The sequence below is a fragment of the Rattus norvegicus genome, chromosome 10 (assembly GCF_036323735.1).
Source record: "Rattus norvegicus strain BN/NHsdMcwi chromosome 10, GRCr8, whole genome shotgun sequence".
NCBI classification, from domain to species: domain Eukaryota; kingdom Metazoa; phylum Chordata; class Mammalia; order Rodentia; family Muridae; genus Rattus; species Rattus norvegicus.
Window position 1 is genome coordinate 11,386,667 of NC_086028.1, and position 24,192 is coordinate 11,410,858.

The 24,192-nt window shown below is 47.4% G+C and overlaps 1 protein-coding gene across 2 annotated transcripts in view; it reads left to right on the forward strand.

Moving 5' to 3' along the window:
* The first annotated feature begins 16 nt into the window (after positions 1-16).
* Coro7 (coronin 7) overlaps positions 17-24,192 on the forward strand; it is a 60,740-nt gene continuing 36,564 nt past the window's right edge. Inside the window, exons 1-7 of one of the 2 annotated variants that reach the window (XM_039085160.2) lie at positions 17-239; positions 4,947-5,132; positions 7,356-7,452; positions 8,521-8,595; positions 15,773-15,843; positions 16,307-16,490; positions 17,707-17,783. In XM_039085160.2, coding sequence (XP_038941088.1) covers positions 5,073-5,132; positions 7,356-7,452; positions 8,521-8,595; positions 15,773-15,843; positions 16,307-16,490; positions 17,707-17,783 — 564 coding nt within the window. In that variant the 5' untranslated portion in view covers positions 17-239; positions 4,947-5,072. Of the gene's footprint in view, positions 240-4,946; positions 5,133-7,355; positions 7,453-8,520; positions 8,596-15,772; positions 15,844-16,306; positions 16,491-17,706; positions 17,784-24,192 lie in introns of those variants that run through there. The other variant, NM_001191639.2, reaches the window with a different exon arrangement.

The window sequence follows — 24,192 nt, forward strand, 5'->3', positions numbered from 1 at the left end:
ATTGCGCACGCGCTTCCGTCTCCGAACGGTAGAACTCTACGTCAACGTGTACAAGTGCTAAACTATGAGGATGTCAGTTTGTAATTTTTCCCTGTATTGGAATTTTTGTGATGTACGAACGAATGCTGCACTTTACTTGTGAATGTTGTGGTTGAGTGTAGCAACCGTAATCCGGCGAGCCTTGCCCTGGGAGGGACTACAAATCCCAGCAGACAGCGCAGCGTCAGTATCAGATTCCGGTATGCCGCGTGCGGATGCCCTCCCTTGACCCTGAACGTTACCTCTTATTTCATGTTCTCTCAGAAAGCCCTTACCCCGGTTGTTGGCTGCTGTTTTTCCGTGCCTGATTCCCTCGCAGCTGAACTTGAAACACTCAGGTCCGTCTTAAGCATGTTAGCCTTCTCCAAACCTGCAGCGAGAATTCAATGAGCATTGTGAATGCCTATTATGTATTGTGCACCTGCTGTTTGTTATCCATGTTCTAGAATTTAATGTAAGAGCAAACCCGTACTAGAGGAGCAAACTCGCCTCATAGGGACAGACTTCTTATTAAGTTAACAACGGTAAGCGCTACGCTATCAGAGGTGCATAGTTACAAGCATGCCGGTGTACTCAAACTCGTTAGACTTGGCTGGAAGAGAGGGAGGTGGACTGTTAAACTTTCTGTGTTGTAATGTCTATGGACTGTTAAACTTTCTGAGTTGTAATGTCTATAACTGGACTTTGATGAAAAGAGTATCGAGTACAGATGTAGATTTCCAAGTGATGAGTGCAGCAGAAGTTGCCAGATGAGATCGAGGTAGGAGGATCAGGAGTTCAAGATCATTTTCAACTATATAGCAAGTTCAAGATACTCGGGGCTACATGAGACCTCATCTCGGGTCCAAAGGAGACTCCAACTTCCCAAACTCCAAATATCTAGAAAAGGACTCAACCTGTAGTACAGGAAGATTTCTAGTGGTAGGATAAAAACCAGCAATGGTGTCGCATACCTTTAATCCCAACACTTGGGAGGTAGAGATAAGTGGATCTCGCCGAGGTTGAGGCTTACCTGGTCAGCCAGGGCTACACGGAGAAACCCTGTCTCTGAAAAAAAAAAAACAAAAAACAAACAAACAAACAAACAAACAAACTTGTAAAGTTGGTTCCCTGTATCAAAAAGAGTCATTCTCCTTATTCCTGGCAGAAGGGACATGTGACTATTTCTGGTGACTATTAGCATACCAAAGCACATCAGGCCTTCAGGTTCCCTTAGTACCATAAATACCAGTTACACATTCCCAGCTCTTCTCATCTCCCTACTCCAAACTCCCCAGCTCACGGGTTCCCCTTCCTCAAGCTACTCATTCACCTTATAACCCTGCTGTTTTCAGTGTTTCTCTCTCTCTCTCTATCTCTCTCTCTCTCTCTCTCTCTCTCTCTCTCTCTCTCTCTCTCTCTCTCTCTCTCCTCTAATGACCAGGTCTAGCATACTATGGAGCAGTCATGCCATCAGTTTGTGTATATATATATCAAAGCTGGTGTCTGAAGGTGTAGGAGTGTATGCTAAAACCTTACCTTTAGTATGTAACTGAAAACGAAGCTAGAAAGCTAAATTGGGCCTGGTTAGTTGTGAAAGTTAAATTTTTCACCACCGTCCCAAATAAAAGGAAGGGAATCTGAGGGCTCATGAATGGGTTTAGAATGATCAATGGAGACACCACACAATGCACGTGCGTGCACACACACACAAATGTGCATGAGCATGAGAGAGAGCACACTGCCACTTTCTACTCCCAGTTTTGTACCCAGAATTTGTGTGTATGTTATCCCAGGTAGATATCCATAACCTTCACCAGCCAAATTCTCAGTGGATTCTGAGACTCGAGTCAAAAACTACCAATCAGGTGCTGGAGAGATGGCTCAGCGGTTAAGAGCTCCAACTGCTCTTCCAGAGGTCCTGAGTTCAATTCCCAGCAACCACACGGTGGCTCACAACCATCTGTAATGGGATCTGATGCCCTCTTCTGGTGTGTCTGAAGACAGCTACAATGTACTGATATAAATAAAATGAATAAATCTTTAAGAACTACCAATCAAGCGGAAAGCAGTTACAGAGCTATTGTAAAGTGCATGGAGAGCTCCTGTGATAGCCTTGAGTCATTGATGTGAACGAGGAGCATCTCGGTCAAACAGGGAAGAAGGCGCAGGGGCTGAGAGGGAACAAGAGTTCCTAGCATGCACTCGGCAGCAAATGCATCTAAATATCCCCAGCACAGTGACTAAGAGCAAGAACTCAGGAAAAAATGTGGGAGCTCCTCCTCTCAAGTCTTAGTCTCTGCTGTATGCACTATAGAAACTCCATCCTTCCTTAGAGGGCCCAAGCTAGTCTCCAACTTGTGAGCTCAAGCCAGCCTCGCACTCACTCTCGAAAACTGCTAAGACTACAGATGGGCACCACGGAGCCTTGCAAGAATCATTTTTTTTTTTTTTTGGTTCTTTTTTTCGGAGCTGGGGACAGAACCCAGGGCCTTGCGCTTCCTAGGCAAGCGCTCTACCACTGAGCTAAATCCCCAAGCCCCGCAAGAATCATTTTTATTGGAGCTAGAGAGATGGATCTGCAGGTAAGAGTTCTTGCTGCGCTTCCGGAGAACCTGCCTTTGATAGTCTGCTGTTCTAACGAAACTGTCTCGTAAGTTTCTGCTGCTACTAGGAAACTTTCTGATGCCAAGATTGACTACATATTCTGTTCTGTTCTGTGCCCCTGGAAACCAATCATGACAGAAGTCGGTAGAACTGTTTTGTAAGTTTGGCCCCGAACCAGCTACCCAGCAGCACTTACTGCACCTGTGTATAAGCTTTTATGGTCCACGCTGCCCCTGGGATGGACCCCAACATAAGAGAGACACCCACACCAATATAAGAAACTATTTGGAATAAGATTTCCATTCCATTTCTTGAGAATAAGAAGTCCCAAGACCTTCCTGGGAACTGACAGCCTACTTAGCAGAAAGAGACATGTATGTGGGTAACTGATATCCTGGTTGACAAATTAAGACATGAATGTTAGACAAGGCAAGTCCCTGCCACAGTTGAACACCCCAACCCATGGAAACAGGATAAATGTACAACAAAGACATGTTCCTAAGGAAGTCTCCTATCCCTGAATCCTGATTGGCGAAATAACTTGGCACAAATGTTTATAGATTTTTAAACCCTGTAGGATCTTAACTTGGGGTCATGGTTCAGTTCCTGAATCTGAACCATGGTCCTAGTGGACCAGTCCTGGGGTCTATGCTCAATAAACTATCCTGTCTGACTGAGATGGGTGTCTGTGTGGTTTGTGAGGCTACTCCTGGACCCCAACATTGTGCACATACAGATGAGAAGGCAGGAATACACACGTGAACAAAAGTGAATGTCTCAGCAGTCAAGAGCACTTGTTCCTCCTTGTTCTGGAAGAAGACCCAAGTCTGATCCAGCACCCATGTGGCAGACCCATGTGGCAACTCAAGACTCTTCACAACGCCAGAGGATCCAACAATTCTAACTCAGAGCAAGCACAATTACCCACTAGCCATCTTCCCAGCCCTGCCTTCTTTCTTTCTTTTACTGGCTCTTTTGGGATGAGGCTCACTTAGTATCTGAGGCTGGCTTACAAGTCACTACTAAGCCCACCTGGCCTCAAACTTGTTAGGTATCAGAGTCTAGCATTGAACTCCTGACCCTCTGCATGTATCTCCCCGGTGCTAGATTTACAGATGGCTAGGATAACTGTAAAGTTTTAAAAATGTTTTTATTTTATACGGATGTGTGTTTGTCTATGTGTCTATCTGCAACGCATATGTACAGTGTCCTTGGAGATCAGAGAGACTATTGGATCCCCTGGGACTGGAGTTACCAGCAATTGTGAGCCACCATGTGAGTGTTGGAAATGGAACAAGAGTCCTCTGGAAGTAGAGCCAGTACTCTTAACCGCTGAACCATCTCTCCTAGCCCCCTGCCCTTCCTCCCATGTTATTGGCAGCACCAGCAACCTCTTATTCCCTCTTTTCTCTTTTTTTCTTTTTCTTTTCTTTTTTCTTTCTTTCTTTCTTTCTTTCTTTTTTTTTTTTTTTTTTTTGGACATAGGGTCTCACTATGCAGTCCAGAACTATGTAGACCAAGCTGACCTTGAACTTCCGATCTTCCTCATGAGTGGTGCTGAGGAGGCACCCAGGGCTTGGTACATGCCTGGCAAACACTCTACCAACTCAGTTATAATCACAGCTAAAATCACTTTTAAGGGGAAAAATGATGCTCATAGATAATGGGAACAAAGCTATATGTCACTTGACCATCATCATACACTCTAGTGTGGAAAATACTGCATTATAAAATGTGCATTTCTAGCAGGGCAGCAGTAGCACAAACCTTTAATCCCAGAGCCTAGGAGGCAAAGGCGGCGGATCTGCCAGTTCGAGGCCAGCCTGGCAGCCTGGTTTACGGAGTGAGTTCCAGGACAGCCAGAGCTAAGAGAAACCCTGACTAGAAAAACAAAACAAAACTCAAAACAGAGGGAGGGAGAGAGAGGGAGGGGAAAAGGAGAGAGAGAGGGAGATTCTTAGTGGTCCTTATCTCTTATGGGTCCCGGGGCTTGTCCTCAGTTTTAGTCTAGTTAATTCTCTTCTGCTACTTGAGGAAGTACATAGTGGGATAGAGCGCACCCAGGTCATTGAAAAACTCAGGGACCAGTATTGCAAGTCTAATCCTGAAGCAATTGAAGTGCGATTCCTTCAGTAGGACAGCTGAGACTCACATGACCTCCGGCCAGTGCTGTAGTTCCTCAGGCATCAGGGCGTGATTTCTCAGAGTGTCTTGGCAGCTATTGGCTGGGAGGCGGGGCTTCAGCCGGTCGCGCCGAAGAAGGGCGACGCGGGGCGTGTTCAGTGGGCCGCAGGCGCTTCTGATTGGTTGTCATCACATAGGGGAGTGTCATCAAGCTGCAAGCTGCTGAGGCGGCAGGCTGCAAGAGTCCAGGGCGGCTTCTCATCATTTACCTGAGACCCGACGCCCCTCGTCCTCAAGCCTGCGCTAGCTCTGTCCCAGCCGCCATGAACCGCTTCAAGGCGTCCAAGTTTCGGCATATGGAGGCCCGGCCGTCCCGCCGAGAGGTGAGCCCGGCCCGGACCTAACTCCCTGGCTCCTGGTCCCGGATGACTGCCATTCCCCGGTGCCTGCCTGTGCAGTAACACACCCTGGGTTGCAAAGACCCTCACTCTGCCCTGCCCCGATGTGTCTACCCGGAACTTCTCCCTTCAGATGAACCCCACAGTCCAGGCCGCCCCTTCATTGCTCAGAGGACAGAGTCCGGAGCTCTAGTGACGCGCCCTGGTCGTTGGGTGATCCCGGAGGTTGGCCTGGCTGGTTCGTCGCCCCCTGTTACCCCAGGAGGCCTCGCAGCCCTCCCAGACGCGACCAGGCCTCTGTTTCCGGTCGGCCTTGCTGGGAGCCAGGCTGGAAAACTGCACACGCCGGTCTCCTCCTTCCTGCAGTCTAAGATCACCCCTGCCCCGACCGGGCAGTGGGAGAGATGCATCTCTTCCTTATGGTCTCCGTGAGAGGGAAGGTGTCATCTGGAGAGGGAGCCCCTAGGGCCAGGCAGGCTTCCTCCCTCGGGTTTCCGCCACTCTTCTTCCTCTGCTGGCGCAAGCTCTTCTTCCTTTACTGGGGTGATGCTACTATTGGTGGTTGGGGCCTAGAGAAGCTTAGAGCAGGTGGATCCCAGATGAAGCGTCAGAAGGACAGTACACTTGATCAGGCACTGGTCTTTCTCCCCCTGTGTTATTCCAATAATTGTATTTAGGAACTGACCTCTAGTGTCCCAAAGCAAGTTATGACAACCATGCTGTTTTCATTGTCTGGAGGGTTACCCTTTCTGTACCTATTGTGTGCTGCCCAGCCTCTCTAGAACAGTGAACGTTGTGGCATTTCCCCTTTCCTGTGGCACTTAACAGCCTTTGAAGGAAGATGGTCAGCAAGCACAATGTAAATATAGATGTATTGAAGGACAAGAACACACAGGGGTATGTGGTGGGCCATAATGTAAAGAAGTGGAGTTTAACTTAATAGCACTGTGGAGGACAGAACCTGGGGAGGTGGAGTTCAGCTGAGGCCAGAAGGGTGAGAAGTAAGAAAAAAGCCAGTAAAGAAAAAGAAAGTGGGAGTGGGCGGGCTGTAAAAAAAAAAAAAAGAAGAAGAAGAAAGAAAGAAAGAAAAAGAAAATGAACCCAGGGTGGACAGAGGCCATTAGCGTGGTTAGGAGTAGGGGGCAGTCCTTCCAGGGAAGAAGTTGAGTTTTGTTATGAGTACAATATAGAGCCATTGAAAGCTTGAGAGGAAGTGTACAGTGCTTAGATTTGCATTAAGGCTATTACTAAGAGTGCAGTAATGACTAGCGTCCGGGTCTGGAGAGACCTTCAGGGCTCTGTGCCTTCATCCTGTGTGGACCTCCTTCTAGTAAACTAACCAGACAGGCCCACAGAATAAGGGGCCTCAGGAGCGCTTGGTCACGGAGGCAGGAAGGATTGCAGATCCCTGCTTTGACACCGACAGAGGAAATGGGGACCTTGGTGATCTCAGATGCAGGGTGAGCACTCTTCTCCTTCCCCACACGTGAGCTGTTAGCATTTCTGCCTTTTACTCACTCATCCAGGGGAAGAGCATGTTCTGAGGAAGCCACATCTTTCTCTTCTCCCTGCTGAGTGTGAATGTTCACAAGGGGTCCTTGGGCCCTGGGAAAGACCTCAGCAGGGTAGCCGCAGAAGTCACGCCCAGCTTCTGTTAGATTGTCACTTCTTTGTCACCTTCCCACTCTTTGAACTGAAATACTGCCCCCAGAGACACAGGCAGTTCCTCTGACAGCTGCCTCCTCCTCCTTATTAGGGAACTGATTTGCTAAATAGAGTCACCCTCTGAGCTACTTAGATTATTTCAAGAACATTTGGTATTTTTTTTAAGGGACTGAGTGGGACAGACCCCCAAAAAATCCAAATATCTATCAAAAAAAATACTTTTCTAATGGTGCAGCTTTAAGGGCTGAAGAAATGACTTTATTAGTAACCATGTTTGCTGTGCGCACGTGAAGACATAAGTTTGATATCCAGAACCTAAGTGATGGTGTGTGCTTATAATCACCCCACGCAGAATTTGTGAGTTCTAGATTCAAGGAAAGACCTGGTGTCAGTCTGTCTGTCTGTCTGTCTGTCTGTCACACACACACACACACACACACACACACACACACACACACACACACACACAGTTTTCTGAATTATGGCTCCATAGGCATGAGCAGAGACCTGACACTAACCATGTTTCTTATTCCTCATCTGCAGGCATGGATCAGTGATATTCGTGCAGGGACCACCGCCACATGTGGGAACCACATCAAATCAAGCTGCAGCCTGATCGCTTTCAACTCTGACCGCCCAGGTAGGGAGGTCAACATGGAAGAAAAGGTTCAGACCTTATTGACATAGATAGGGTGAGGAAGAGGAGAAAACTCCATTCACCCTGGAGAGTTGGAGTGGCCTGGGCTGTGGGGAGGGACAGGCCTTAGACCCCTACACTCTGGTCAAGACAGCAGTCAGATTTTGCTTGCTTGTATGTAAACCATGGTGGTGGTTCTAGCCAGGTGGTAAAGAAAATGGTGTTTCTGTTTTTAGCCATCCCCACAGACCATCCCCCTCCTTGTACTTGGACCTTGAGGGGCTGGGATTGATCACAGGGAAGGTTTGAAAAGTCCTTGTGCCAGGGGTGACGCAGCACATCTGTTATCTCTGTACTCCAGGGGGTTGAATCTGGAAGACCGTGAGATGCAAGCCAGCCTGAGCTACCCAGACCCCGTCTCGAAGAAACCAAAAAACTTAAAAAAACAGCAAAATAAAACAAAAGCCCTAAAATGAACCCTGTGTTAGTTGAGCGCCCTTGGCTGCTTGTGACAATGGAGACAAACCAACTTTAGCACAGGATAAATGCCTCTTTGGCTGACTTAGGGACTTTGGGCAGCGCTGAACCCAAAGCTTCTCAAGCTTCTATCCATTTGCGCTCTCTACCCCCCAACCCCCACCCTATTGCTTCTTGATAGCATCTCACTTTATAGCCCAAGATGGCCTCCAACTTGCAGGATTCCTCTAGCCCCATCTCATGGGTGCTGTGACTATAGGTGTGAACCTATAGTCTCTCAACCCTGCTGTCTTGAGGTGCTGGCTTTCTTCTCTGGTGAGGATAGCAGGAGTACCAGCTGACAGCCCCAAGCAGACCTCTTCCACGATCTGTGGAAAAGAACACCTCCTTTTTCAGGGGTCTCTACATTCAGTGCAGATGGTTCAAGCTGGGGAAGGATGTAAGTCCCTTCAGTGTCAGGAAAAAAAGTGACAACTAGTAGAGGCTTTCAAGAGATCACATGGTTTGGGGTCTGGTCTCCTCTTGGAGTCCTTTGAAGGGAGATAAGTGACCACCACTAAGTTCAAAGTGAGAACCTCTGTGTTTGTTTAACAGGTGTATTGGGTATCATATCTCTGGAAGGCCATGAAGAGAACAAGAGGCATGTGACCTACCTTGGCTGCCATTCAGGTAAGTGATGCCTGATCCAGGAAGCCTATGGCCAGGGATTCATACTTGGCCCTGTTGCCTGTGGCTTCTTGTGCTCACTGTGTGTTCTGCAAAGTCCTTGGGGTCAGAAGGCTGCACCTGGTTTGGGATTCTGGCCTGGAGGAGGGAAGGTGGATGTTCCAGTTCATCGGGGGCAGAAGGATGTGCAGTATCAGTCCTGGGCTCCTGGATATCCGTCCTGGGGACCAGACACACACCCCATATGGCTCCTAGCCCTGCATTTTCTCTGGAGTCCAGTGGCACCTCTCATTTCTAAGCCCCCTTCCCAGCCACTTCCTTGAGTGGCTATGCTGAACTGCAGGGTGGAGATGGACCCTGACAAAGAACTTTTGACTGCTGCAGCTGCTTCTGGGGGTCCCCGCAGCCTGCATGGCAGAATGCCCACTTTGGGGAACATTTATCATTATCCCCTAGGCATTAGCCTAGTTGGCTTAGTCTCCATAGCTTCAGTTGCTATGCGCTAGATCTCTTACTGAGGATCTGGGGTGAAGGAAGAGGGTACATCCTTACTCCTTCGGTAGGGTGGGTTGAAGGAGATCTGGAAGTAGGTTCTGCTCATTGTCAGATTCTGACAGTGATGATGATTAGGTTGATAACAAAAGCCAAGATTCATGCAGAATACTCTGAGTGTTTTCCAATCTAAATTTGTTTGTTTGTTTTTCTTGTTTTCCAAGATAGGGTTTCCTCTGTGAAGCCCTGGCTGTCCTGGAACTTGCTTTGTAGACCAGGCTGGCCTTCAACTCAGAAGGACCCTTGCCTCTGCCCGCCCCCACAAGTGCTAGGATTAAAGGTGTGCACCAACATGCCTAGCCCAGTCTAAATTTTGTATAATTTCTTTTTGTGCATGTGTGTCTGCGTGTAACATGCATGCCTGGTGCCTAAGGAGGCCAGAGGGTTGAGGTTGGTGTTACAGATGGCTGTGAGCACCATGTGGATTGGGAACTGAATCTGGGTCCTCTGAGAGAGCAGCCTGTGCTCTCAACTGCTGAACCATCTCTCTAGCCCACTAATCCAAACTTTGAAAAGGAGTTTTGAGCCACCATTTGGATAGCATAGGTAGACCTTGGTTTAAGCGGATAGTTGATTGTTTTAGGTTGGTTTGTTTATGTGTATGGTTGTTTTGCCAGCATGTTTGTTCCACATTCATGCAGTGCCCTTAGAGGCCAGAAAATGGTGTTGGATCTTCTGGAACTGGAGGTACAGAGGACGGTTAGCTGCCAGTTGTTTAAAGTTAGAGTTGTGGGTTCCAGCACCCCATTTCTGAGCATTTCTGTTTAACTGGAGCCCCGTATGTTTAGTAGGAACCTCAGCAATCATTTAATTCTTTGCTTCCAAAGCAAAGATCTGCACATGGTTTTCATGGGCATAGCCATCTGGGGTTGGCAGGAAAGCAGGCAGGAAACAGTTGGACCACAGCCACCCAACCCAGTTCCTCCTAAGGTAGCACATCCTGCTGTACCTCCGATTGTGGAAGGCTGCTGGGATTCACCCCACAAATCCCTTTTTGGCTTACGCAGCTGGAGTTAATCTCTTTTTTTGTTTTTAAACTGGGGAGGAGACTGTGGTGGTACAGGATGAACCATAGCTAAAGGGATATCAGGGCTGGAGGAATGCAGTGGGGAGGAAACATGGAGGGTATCGGGTTGAAGATGGGGCTGTGGACAGAGCAACAAGCCAGCATCACCACAGCAGGAGAGGCCACTGCTGTCCCTGGGCCGTCAGAGGAGGCAAAGAAAGTGGGATGGATGTGGACCGGGACCCTTAGGGCAACTCATCTGGATTTCTAGTCAGTGCGATGAGGCTGTATGTAGAACAGGCAGCTGGCATCTAGAAAGAAATGAAACTGAGTCACACGGATACACCTTTCCCGAGTCCTTGCACACACAGACCTCCCTGGATCCCCATGACAACCTAGCAGTTAGTGCTGCGGTGACATCCCAACTAGAAAAATGAGGGTACCAAAACCCAAAGGGTAAGACGCATTCTCAGAAGCTCACAGCTGAAAAGGAGTGGGTTGACGGTTGGTTGCAGCCAGCCTTGCTTCAGAACCCGAGCTTGCCAGTGTGGTATCGTGCTGCCTTTCTTACAGTTGGAACTGTTGGTGCCCCTATTGCTCCGTTCCTCTGGCTGCTGGGTGGTCCAAGCAGGTGGTGTCCCAAGGTGAAAAGGCTTGAGGGCAGGGAACTTCCAAAGGCAGGGGAGTAGCCAGGTCTAATGTGCCCAGGGTCTCCCATCACTGTTGCCTATGTGGGCCAGATGCCACTTAGTATCTCTAGGGCAGACATTGCCCCCTGTATCTCACTGAGTTACAGCCTTAACCTTTTTTTAGTTTCCCCACTGCTTATTTTTGAGACAGCCTCTCACTAGGTTGCCCACACAGGCTTTGAACTTTTATTCTTTCTGTTCCAATCTCCCAAATAGCTAGAATTACAGACTTAAAAGGTCTATGCTACCAGCCTCAGCTCAGGGAGGGGTCAGAGGAGCTAGAGCGTGGTTACGTGAAAGAGCAGCCTGCTAACAGGGCTCCTGCAAAGAAAAACTCTGAAGTCACCACTGCACCAAAGGTATCAACTTGTCCACACACAACCACCCCAATTCTCTACTAATAGGGGGCTACTACTCCCCAGTCATTAACAACTTGGGGTGGTTCTCTCATAAGTAAAAAGCATCAAGAAGCAAACATGAGATCAGGCACATGTAGATACTGATTCTAGTTCTGAGCTTCAGGTTTTTTAACCCAAAATGTGGGTTGTTTTCCTATCTATCTATCTATCTATCTATCTATCTATCTATCTATCTATCTATCATCTATCTATCTTTGTATCTAGCTAGCTAGTATTTTGGGTTTTCTATGTGTAGCCCTGGTTGTCCTGGAATTCTCTCTCTGTAGACCAGGCTGATCTCAAATTCAGAGATCCACCTGCCTCTGCCTCCCAAGTGCTGGGATGGGTTGTTATTATTGTTAGTGGTGGTGGTGGTGGTGGTAGTGGCGAAAAGTGGGTATTCTAAGGTTGTCTTTCTAGAGAATTTAGAAATGGTCATAATTTAACATGGAGGAATTTAACTAGAATTGATTGTACAGCCATAATCTCATTTGGTAGAGATCCTTATATTTGTTACTAAGCTAAAGTTAGGATCTTTTACATTGGTACAGAATTTATTTGATACATGTTTAGGTTTTCTTTGATATAAATTTCTTATCTACTTAAAAGTAATATCGTTATTCTCATATATAGGCATTTTGCCTATACCACACATTTAAGTATACAAGGCTTATCCCCAGTCCTTTACTGCTATTAAAAGACTAATCTGAGATGATTAAACACATGAGTTAAGGGCCAGATAGCAAATTCATGGCTCTAAGTTTATTGTTAGGAGTGCTTTCAAGATAATTTATTAGGATAATTAACAGACAACAGTCCAGATTACTTAGAGTTAGATGGTTTTCAAAAACATCAGAAATCTGCAAAACCTGACATTTAATGTTATTTATCTTTGTTGAGACATGTCTGCTCCTACCAGCTCCCCTCTGGTGGATTCACAGAAGAAATCGAACATCTCCATCTCCAGGTGGGGTGATGTATGGTGGCGAGACAGCCACTGGGCAAGAACTGCCTCAATTCATCTACAGACTAAATACTGTCCAGAAAAGGGCACGTTACAGAATAGTTGACTGATAATTTCTGCCAAGCCAGAGTGATCAACCCTTCAAAATTCTGTATTTCAAAAGTCTGTCAGATGATCCTAGGCCAGAAGGCTGAAGACTTGCTCTCACGTGTTGAGACAGGGACTGTGCAAGTAGAAATCTTCTCTATAACCTGTCTTAGTTCTAGAAGCCATGTTAGGCTTCTTATATTTACAGATACATTGATCATTCTCAGATATCTGATGGGGTTGGAGACTGATTATAGTCTCACAGCCTACCCAGGCTGTTTAACTCTGAGAATACAGATTTAATTGGATAGTTATTAGACAGTACACAAGCTAGCCAGGATATGACATGGATTTTAAGCCTTTCTTAAGCTGGAATAGATAACTAAATGTTTTGTTTAACTGATAAAATGTTGGACTGGGTATTAGGTGTATTTTATACTTTTAAATTACAAAATGATAATAGTTGTTCTCAGCTTATATTTGAGAGAAAAGTTTTTTTTTTAACTAGACAGAAAGGGTGAAGTGTAGGTTGATGACATTATGCAGGTGAAGGCAGGTACAGAATAGAACGAGGCCTGTCATTGTTTGAGAAGGAAGGATGGGTGGGAGAAAAGTTTTAGAGAGGCAGAGGAGGCCAGACCCAACTGGGAAAGGGGGAAGCAGCTGAGAGAACATGGCGGCAGATGTTAAGATTCTTTTCTGCGCGTAGTTACAAGTTGTTTTGACTATTCTTTTTTCTTTTCTTTTTTTTTTTCCGGAGCTGGGGACCGAACCCAGGGCCTTGGGCTTGCTAGGCAAGTGCTTTACCACTGAGCTAAATCCCCAACCCTGTTATGACTATTCTTTTTTTTTTTAAATAAATTTTCATCCATGCCATTTGAAGATTTATTTTATTTATTATATGTAAGTACACTGTAGCTGTCTTCAGATACACCAGAAGAGGGCATCAGACACCATTACAGATGGCTGTGAGCCACCATGTGGTTGCTGGGAATTGAACTCACGACCTCTGGAAGAGCAGTCGGGTGCTCTTAATCGCTGAGCCATCTCTCCAGCCCCCCTGTTATGACTATTCTTTTTTTTTTTTTTTTTAAAGATTTATTTATTTATTATATATAAGTACACTGTAGCTGTCTTCAGATACACCAGAAGAGGGCATCAGATCTCTTTACAGATGGTTGTGAGCCACCATGTGGTTGCTGGGAATTGAACTCATGACCTCTGGAAGAGCAGTCGGGTGCTCTTAACCGCTGAGCCATCTCTCCAGCCCATGACTATTCTTAAGGGATGGGTGTGTACAGGATTTTGTGTTGTCTAGATGGGCAAACTATATCTTATCAATTGGATCGGAGGATATCATGTGATGTGTTCTTTCATGTGGCGACTTAATTGAGTTCAAGAGAGTGTATGGCGGCAGGATGAACTGGGCCTGCCACTGAATTGGGATGTGTATGCCTGCTATGGTGGAAACCAGCCAAGAGAGCTGTGACTGAGGGCGGGGCAGCCCGACAGGGTGCCTCGTTGGATGGCTCACAGACAGGACAGCAGTCAGAAAGTGATGGGGGCAGTGTGGAGCTGATGAGATAAATTTGTGCTAGTTCCAATGGCCCACTGGAGACAGAACCAGGGACAGCGTGACTGCCAGAGTTTGTGCGGGAACCATTTGCCCCTTTTTATTTTTACTGCAACAGAGATCTTCCTGCCTCTGCCTCCCAAGTGCCAGTGCCGGTCATGGTGGTAGTAGTGGTGGTGGTGTGTGTGTGTGTATGGGTGTGTGTGTGTGTAAAGAGAGATACAAGAGACAGAGTGTTGAGGTGCACATGTGCCACAGCTTGTATGGAGAATACAGTATATGAGTACAGATAACAACTTTCAGGAATTGGATCTCCTCCATCATGGGTTCTAGGGATCAAAGTTAGGTCAACAGGCTTTGCATGGTAAGTGCTTTTACCTACAAAGGCATCTCACAGGCCCAATGTGGGTTATTTTAAACCTACTGCTGATCGGGGGAGATGACTGACCAGGCAGAGGCAGTTGTGTGCAGGCTTGATAGTGTGAGTTTAACCCTTGGGTGTCACCTAGGGACTGTAGTGAACTTACTCAATTGAGTTGACCTCTGACCTTCACATGCTGCCGTGACATGCACATGCCTGCACATATATACATACACATGCACTGACTAAATATAAATGCATTAAAATACAAATGTATATACATAACCACAACAATGTTTAAAATTATATGAGAAAACAAGCCAGACTGGTGGCACATAAGTTTAATCCCAGCATTTGAGAAAAAGACACAGAAGAATCAGGAGTTCAAGGTCACTCCCAACAATATATATATCAGGTCCAAGGTGAGCCTGGACTGTGTGAGACTATCAAAAATAATGAGAGAGAGAGGGAAAAAAAAGCTTCTTTTTACATGTTAATAACACAATGGATCTCAAAAACATAAGAAAGAAAGGCTGGGGGGTTGGGGCTTTAGCTCAGTGGTAGAGCGCTTGCCTAGCAAGCGCAAGGCCCTGGGTTCGGTCCCCAGCTCCGGAAAAAATGAAAAACGAAGAAAAAGAGAAAAAAAAAAAAAAAGAAAGAAAGAAAGAAAGGCTGGAGAGATGGCTCAACAGTTGAGAGCATTTACTGCTCTTGCAGAGGATCCAGGATCGGCTCCCAGCATCCACACGACTGCTCACAACTGTCTGGAACTCTAGTTCCAGGGAACCTAACAGCTTTTGTCCTCTGTGGCCATCAGGCATGCGAGTGACGTACAGACGTACATGTAGGCAAAATGTCCCAGTAAAATTAATTTAAAAAGAAAGAAAGAAACAAACAAACAAACCAGTCTGAAAGTACCATGCTGTACTGTGTGAGTCTCCATTAAGGCACAGAGAGGGCCATCAAACGTTCTCTATAAAGTTCAAAGCAGTTTGTGTGTTCATATGCCATGACTGCTGCCCCAAGTACTCAACCCTGGGTAGCAGGCGGATGGAAGTACAGGAGGGTGTGCTTAGCACCCACAATGCCCTTCTGGGTTTGATGCTCAGCACTTAAAAACAACAAGGAGAACAAGCTGACCTCTTATCTCAGGACCCAGGAGGCAGAGCAGATGGACCTCTCTGAGTTTGGGGCCAGCCTGGTCTACAGAGCAATTTCCAGGGCAGCCAGGGATATGCAGTGAAACCCTATCTCAAACAACAACAACGCCCCACCCCCACCCCAGTTACATAACTCTGTACTTTGTTGCTAGAAGCAACACAGACCACACACATGCCAGTGTGTGGTGGAGCTGTGCTCTAATACAATCACAGAAAGAGCAGCCAGAGGACTCACCAGGATGTGTGTTGTAGGAAGAGACCTGGGTGTATCCCCCTAGTATGTAGAATGTGGCTTCTTAATGTGGGCCAAAGTGTGACTACTGAAGCTCTGTAAGGATCTCATCGGGTCGGAAGGGACATTCAGCACATCCAATTGCTCCTCCCATACAGACCTGGTCACTGACTTGGACTTCTCGCCTTTTGATGACTTCCTCCTGGCCTCAGGTTCAGCTGACAGGACGGTGAGTAGGGCTGGTTGGAAGAGCTGCCTGTGACCCACCCACTACATCCTGGGGTCTCGGAGCCCTGGCTTCTATTTATCCCCTTGCTGGCCCTAAGTGCCTGCTCAGAGCTGCTGTTGTGATCAGCCCTTACTGTGCAGGACTGCCCTGTGGGGCGGGGCAGGCTAGGGTGGTGTGTGAGGCTGAAGAGTTTAGAGGCCATGCACCGACTCACAGGCCATCCTTGCTGGTCTCTCTGATCATGTCCCCTGCTCCCTGAGTTGGGCTTCCTCTCTCTTCTCTATGGGAAGATATGTGGTTACCTTCCTCCAACAGCTAAGGCAGGTGAGACGCCTTGTCCCCTGTGAATGGGCCTTGTTTCGGCATGGGACCTTGCTTGCTAGGACCAGGATAGCTTTGGACAGGCCAGGCAGTAGCAGTGACTCTCTTAGCACCTGGACCATAAACGTGATCTTTCTTTCAGATAAAGCTCTGGCGTCTGTCCAGCACTGGAGAAGCTCTTCCCTCTGTACCTGGAGTGGTGCTGGGTCCTGAGGAACTGCCAGTGGACGTACTGCAGTTCCACCCCACTGCAGATGGCGTTTTGGTGAGCACAGCTGGCAGGACTGTGAAGGTCTGGGATGTAGCCAAGCAGCAGCACCTGACAGGTATGGCCACAATGGAAGGGCTCCCCTTCTCTGGCAGCCCCTGTGCAAACAACCCTTCTGTTCTCTATTGGTGTTTTTGATAGTGTGGGAAAAAAAAATTATCAAGGACAGGGTATGACTCAGTGGTGAGCGCTTGCCTTGCATTTCTGAGGCCCTGGGTTCCATCCCTAGCAACCTACAAAAGAGAACGCATCAAAGGATGGCAGGTGGGCTGGGGAGATGGCTCAGTGGTTAAAAGCACGGACTGCTTTTCCAGAGGTCCTGAGTTCAAATCCCAGCAACCACATGGTGGCTCACAGCCATCTGTAATGGGATCTGATGCTCTCTTCTGGTGTGTCTGAAGACTTATATATAATAAATAAATATATCTTTAAAAAAAAAAAAAAGGATGGCAGGCACAGAGTCTACGTTCTAAAGCTTTGTAATAAATAGTGTATCACTATCCACTTCTAGCAGGCATCTGCTGTACTCCAAACCCCCAAACTACAGAAGCAGGAGGGAGCTGGAAAAGCAGTGGTGGAGGCAGGAGCATGGTGGGGGATGTGTTAGAGCTGGCAAATGTGGGCCTGGGAAGTGAGAGACAAGCTGAGGAACAGGGAGGCTCGGAAGCTTTCTGCGGGTGGGTGGGGTGTTTGGTTGCTTTGGTTTTTGGTTTATGTTTTTTCAAAGATTTATTTATTTATTATATATAAGTACACTGTAGCTGTTCAGACACACCAGAAGAGGGCATCAGATCCTATTACAGATGGTTACAAGCCACCATGTGGTTGCTGGGAATTGAACTCAGGACCTTTGGAAGAGCAGTCAGAGCAGGGCTGAGCCATCTCTCCGGCCCCGATTATTTGTCTTTTTGAGACAGAGGGTTCTCTGTGTAGCCTTGGCTGTCCTGGAACTCTTTCTGTAGACCAGGCTGGCTCAAACTCATAGAAATCTGGCTGCCTCTGCCCCCCACCCCCCAGTACTGGGATTAAAGGTGTGCAGCAGCCTCAGAAGGTTATCAAATAGAGGCTTATCCTGGTGAGGGCAGGCTTAAAGAAGGAAGCCTGTAGATGCATCTGCAGCATGTCTAGATGGAGCTGCTGTTCCTAACCCTTGCAGGCTGAAAGACCTGCTGCTGCTGACTTTGCAGCAATGGTTACCCCAAGGCAAGCCTCCCCTCATCTACTCCCCTGGTGCTCTCATCACCTGGTGCTTAACCTTGGCTGTTTCCCTGCAGAGCTGGAGGCTCACAAGGACTTGGTGCAGAGTGCTGTTTGGAGCCGGGATGGAGCCACTGTGGGGACAGCATGTAAGGTAAGCAGGCGGCAAGCAACTTTAAAACTTAGCATGGGGTTGAATGCTCCTATCTTGTATGCACAACAATATGGGCTGAAGAGGCAAGTCAGGACTAGCATTTTTGAGCTCCCTGTGCCATCTAAAGCCCTATTAGAGGGAGCTTGAGGAAAGTCCATGCTGCCTCGGGCTGGCCTTTGTTGTTTGTTTTGGCTTTGTCTGGTATATAAGTAAAGCCACACCAGCTGCCTGAATAGCTTCTCCAAAATGCTTTCCACAACATCCAACTTGCTTCAAGGATAGTACCGATAAGTGGGCAGTTGTGACCTGTAACTTTACCTCTGAAAGGTTCAGGGTGCTTTGAGCTGATCAGATTGGACATAGCCTTGGCCAGAGGTGGTGCGGTGGCAGTGGGCAGCAGGAAGGTTAGAGCCCGAGGGGTGGGCGGTGGCCCATTTGACAGTTTGCATTTGACATACTACTGTGGCTGCTGTGGACAAAGCACAGTTGAGGCACGGCCATCAGTCGGGTGCCCTTGTTCAGGAGAGATAGAGATGGCAGCTAATGGAGAATTTGATGGTGGATTGGCTGTGAGGAGTGGGGATTGTGAGTTTGGACATGCAAGCAGGTCTCGAGAGAGAACACTGTGAATGTTCTTGACAGTGCTGCTACCCTGGTGGCTGTAGGTGGATTGAGCCTGGAGAGATCCCAGTTTGTCTGTGGACCTGATAGAATCCTGAGCCACATCTGAATAGAGGCTGGGAAGGGAGGTACAGTTTGTGCCCAGGTCAGAGCTATCCGAAGGGAAGAATCATAAACCCGCAAGGAGGCAAAAGCCGTGGGGCTTGGGATCCAGGCTGGAGGGCTCGCCGAGGTACTGGTATACCAGAGTTTAGGAAATCTGGAGTTGAGGGCCTTGGGGGGCATGGGACATTTTTGATAGTAATTTTTAAATTTATTTTATGTATATGAATACACTGTCACTGTCATCAGACGCACCAGAAGAGGGCATCAGATCTCATTACAAATGGTTGTGAGCTACCATCTGGGTGCTGGGAATTGGACTCAGGACCTCAGGAAGAACAGCCAGTGCTCTTGACCATTGCTCTCGACCGTTGAGCCATCTCTCCAGCCCCCTTTTTTGCATTTTCAATAGTATGAGGGCCCGAAGGGACATGAAAAATGGCAGCCAGGAATGGTAGTGTATACTTGTTGTAGTCCTAACACTAGAGGCCATGAGGTCAGGAATTCAAGGCCAGCCTGGAGCATTTTGTGAGTCTGAGTCCAGTCTGGACTATATAAGATCCTGTCTCAGAGAATAATGAAAGGAACGGAGCCAGAGCGGGGAGTAGGGAGTGCAGGAATGAAGGCCTTAAGCCCTGAGTACTTCCAGGCCCATGGGGCCATAAGCTGAAGGGTCCTCTCTTCCTTTATTTGCTTCACGCTGCCATTTTTTGGAAGGCATATTTCTCAGTCTTTGATCGAGTGTCCTTTCTGGTATTGTTCATTACTCAGTCAGTTCCAGGTGCTGGCCTGAGCTCTGGAGGTTGAAGAGTAATACCAAGACACTGGTTAGTTTATCCAGGCTCAATACTGAAGGATGGGAGACAGTTCCCAGAAAATGAGCTTGACCTTCATCCTAGAAGATGAGGCCCCACTACAGACAAAGTGAATATCCCAGTCACATAACCGGTCCTGATGATATATCACCCAAGTGACGTGTCATCATCACAGGAGTGACCGGCTTCTCCTTCCTTCGAGAAACCTCTATGCCCCTACCTCACTGATATGATGGTCCAGCTCCTTCTCCTCCGAGCCCCATTTGCCACCAGAACTGAACAGGAAAGACTAAGAATGGCCTGGTTAGTGATGGCAATGTTGCTGACTCTCACAGTGTTGACGCTGTCTGGACTGCTGTATCTTGCAAAGCAAAGTTAGATGGAGATAGTCAAGCCCAGGGGACTCACACTTGGTCCCTACACAGAGACACTTGTCTCTATACCCAGAGCCCAAAGCTGCCAGGACAAGCAATCTGTTTCCCAAGCAAATGGCTTAACAAAGTTATGAGCTTATAAAGTCTCCCCTGCTCCTCCCCCTCCTTCCCAGACCTAGCTGAGCTGCCTGTGGAGATGTGCCGTCTCTGCCAGCTGGCCCCTGTCAGCACATGCTAGGACTAGAAGGTACCTCGATTATGCGCCACTTCTGCTTTCCTTTCCTGGAAAGGTGTCTTGAGATCCTGGGAGGCACTACTGGCTTTACTAATATAGTACTGGGAGCAGGAGGCTACCCCTTAGGATCACAGGCTAGGTGAAGATGCCCATGGGCCTATCTAGGCTGCCCAGAGTGGTACTGAAGTGGTAGGTAAGCTCACCCCATAAGACAGTCAGAGCCGGGGCTGGGGATTTAGCTCAGTGGTAGAGCACTTGCCTAGCAAGCGCAAGGCCCTGGGTTCGGTCCCCAGCTCCGAAAAAAAGAATAAAAAAAAAAAAAAAAAGACAGTCAGAGCCCCTCTTGGCCAGCAGTTGTAGACCAGTCTCTCTGGTCCAACAGCTTTTTGCTGTTGCTGCTTGTGCTACCTGATTGGGCCAAAATGGCATGACATTTACCATCAGAAGTGCCAGGTTTCTTAGTCCTGTCTTACCACTGCTAGAGCAGGGCAGCTGGCTTCCCCTCAGAGCACTGAAGCTGATCCTAACCACTGACTGAGAGAAGAAACAAGCCACTAGAGGGCGCACAACCATCACAGATGGCAGGCTTGGCTGAAGGCCGGCCTACTCTGAACCCGGTTTGCACCCAGTCTTAAACTGCTACACTTAGTGGTTCTCAGTGGAGCTTGTTGCATGCCAAAAACAATGTTGCACGCTCAACCCCAGTGCCCTCACAGCTGCTGGGACCTAATCATGCTCAGTGTCTCCGGTTTGCACAGGTCACAAAGCTTGTCCATGGTGGGTTAGCATTTGAATGTACACACCCAGGTCTCCTCGGCATCTCCAGCCCTGCTGAGTGAGAAGTGTTCTCTCTAGCTCTCCAATTTAGGAACTGTCCATCTCTCCGGTCCTGTATGTCTCCTGCATCTGTTTCCCCTGTTCTCTTACAGTGTTCTCTGCCCTTTGCTGTCATTGTCCTTCTGTCCTGTTTCTGTGTCTGGTTGTGCTCCCTCTTACTCTGTGTCTGATCTCATGTCACATGGCCCCAGGAACCCTGACTGTTGTGGGCATTGCTGCCCAGGACCCACACCCTGAACTGTGTTTGCTGCAGAGCAGAGTGTGGGTGGGAACAGCTTCTCCAGAAGAACCTTGGGCCTCCCTGACCACCCTGGCGGACAGGTTCCCAGCCCTGTCTAGCCACTGTGTGCCTCCTGTAGCTCTGGTTTGCCCGTTGCTCCTGTCTCCTCCGTCAGCTTCATTGTGTGTCTTCTCCTCACATCACGCCCCAGCAAGCCCATCTCAGCATCCTGATGGGATTTCCACCTTGTCTCGGGCTTGTCTTTTGAGCTTCAACCCAGCTGCCTCCAGGCTTTTCTGGGAGTACTCCAGCTGGAGACTGCAGCCCTTAGCTGTGAACCTTGTCCTCATTGGAACTTGCTGTTCCTTGTTCTGTCTCAAGTGCTATCCCAGCTATGCACAGAGCGAGCATTAACTCTGCTTCCCTTACATTCGGTCTAACTTTTTATTCATTCATTGATATGTTTATTCGTTCATTGATATGTTTTAAGATGTTTTGTTTGTTTTTATATATGTGTGTCTGTGTACCTTATAGGTGCCTGGTGCTCTTGGATCCTGGAACTGGAGTTACAAATGGTTGTAATCTGACGTGCGGGTGCTGGGAATTGAATTTGAGTCCTCTGGAATAATATTCAGTGCTCTTAACTGCTGAGCCATCTCTCCAGCGCCCTCAAAATATCTTTTGACACAGGATCTCAGTCTATAGCTTAAGCCGACCTGTAACTTCACTTAAACAATTCAGGTTGGCATCAAGTTCAAAATTGTCCTCTGCTTCCAATTTCTAACCACTGGGGTTACAGGCATGAGTCATGCTTCTTGTTATAGTTTTATTTTATTTTATTTTTTTTCTTTCTTTTTTTCGGAGCTGGGGACCGAACCCAGGGCCTTGCGCTTTCTAGGCAAGCGCTCTACCACCGAGCTAAATCCCCAGCCCCTTATTTTTATTAACAGACTGTTTATAGGAAAAAATATAGCAGATAATACTGAAACTTCATATATTTCCTCTCCACATCCATTCCCTTTATTTATTACCTTGTTGTTGTGTTTAAAATGATTTGTTTTGAGTCAGGGTCTTACCATGTATCTCTGGGTGACCTGGAACTGGCTGCCCAGACCAGCTGACCTCACGGAGAGCTGCCTGCCTCTGCCTCCTTAGTGCTGGGATTAAAGGCATGCGCCACCATGCTCAGACCTGCTACTATATTTTTCAGAGTCTTTCTGTATAACCCAGGTTGACCTTGAATTTGGAAACCTTCTACGGCCTCAGCCTCACAAACGCTGACATTGCCAGTATAGCTTATGCTTCTCCTCCTTGTTACCTTTTGTATTAGTAGGATGCATTGTTACAATGATGTAAACGTTGACAGGTTATTAGAAACTGAAGTCCAGTCTTCATAAAGTTGTTTGCTGGTGTGTCCCCGTGTTGGAGAGGGATGTGCAGTTCATCCAGTCCAGATGTTGGTGGCTTTTTCTATTACTTTCTACCTTTCCCCGCCCCCAATATGTATTCATTTTCTTTTATGTGTAAATGTTTTCCCTGCCTATTTGTATGTGCACCAAGTGCATGCTTGGTGCTCATGGAGGTCAGAAGAGGGTGACAGACCCCTGCAGTCAGAGTCAATAATGTTGGGATTTGAACTCAGTTCTCTTTGACAGCAGTAAGGTCTTAACCACTGAGTCAGCATTTCACTCCCCCAACCCTTTTTTTGTTAAACTTTAAAAAAAAAAAAAAAAAAAAAAACCCAGACATGGTGCGTGCTTTTAATCCCAGCAATCCTGATGCAGAGGCAGGGAGATGTCTCCAAGTTGAAAGCTAGCCTGGTCTACATAGTGAATTCCAGGACAACCAGAGCTAATGTAGAAAGACCCTGTCTCAAAAAACTGAAAAGAAAGAAGTTATTTTGTGCTGTGTCGTAGTATACACTTTGGGTAGGTCAGAGGATGACTTCATGGAGTCTGTCAGTTTTCTCTTTCTACCTTTGTGTAGGTTCCAGGATTTGAACCCAGACCTTCAGGCTTACACAGTAATGCAGTTAGGGCTATTATTGTCATGGTAAAACACGACCTTCAGAAGCAATCTGGGAGGTCGAGGTTCACTACATCTCACTTGTAGGCCACACCCATTGCTGAGGGAAGTCAGGAGCATGACTCTGGGCAGGGATTATCAGAGGCCCTAGAGGGTGCTGCCTGCTTCCTGACTTGTTCAGCTTGCCTTCCTACACCCTCCAGGACCACAACCCAGAGGTGGAACCACCCCCAGTGAGTTAGGCCCTTCCACAAGAATCGTTAGTCGAGAGTATTACCTACAGGAAATCTGCTGGGAGACTCTTCTCAAACGAGGTAGTTCTTCCCATATAACTCTTGCTTGTGTTAGGTTAACTAAAAACCCAACTTGAATTCACTATCTGCTGAACCATCTCACCAGCCCCTCTACCCTATTGTATTTAATTAGATGGGGTCTCACTGTTTAACCTTGGCTGGTCTGGAGCTCTCTATGTAGACCAGACTAGCCTTTCACTCAAAGGTCACCTGCCTCTCTTTCCTGGGTGTGCCCAGCCCATCCATCCCTGTCTCAGGGAACCCTGCTTAGCCAACCAGCCTCCTGGATCTTTGTGCCTCTGCCTTCTGGTGCTTGGATCACAGATGTGCACTGCTGTGCCTGGTTTCCCCTGGGGTACCAATGACCAAAACTCGGGTCCTCAAGCTTGGACGGCAATAGCTTTACCCACCCACACTGATTTTATATGCATAAACACAGGATGCCGACCGTTAGTTTATGTCTTGGGTTTCTTTCATTGGTGTTTCATAGCTTGCCTCGTGTTTTGTAGACACTCACCTTGTAAGATTTATAACTAAGCATTTCATTTCCTTGGTGCTGGTGCAAGTGGTAATATTTTAAATCTATAAGCCTGAGGATCATTTCCAAAATATGAAATCAGGCATCTGTGTTGATGGAAACAAAGTTGAGCTATATTAAAATATAAAATGGAAATGCTGGCCAGCCCCCACTTCCTCACCCCTCACACCTGGCATCGGTTGACACCGGTCTGAGCTCAGTCTTTTCTCTTTGCTTAACTCCAAAAGTATATAACGGCATGATCACTCAGATGGAGATTGGTATTAGTGTAAGCATAGTAGACTCACACTGAGGCGTGTTATCCTCAGTTCCCTCTTTGCACCTAACAGTTCACTATGGCCAAACTTAT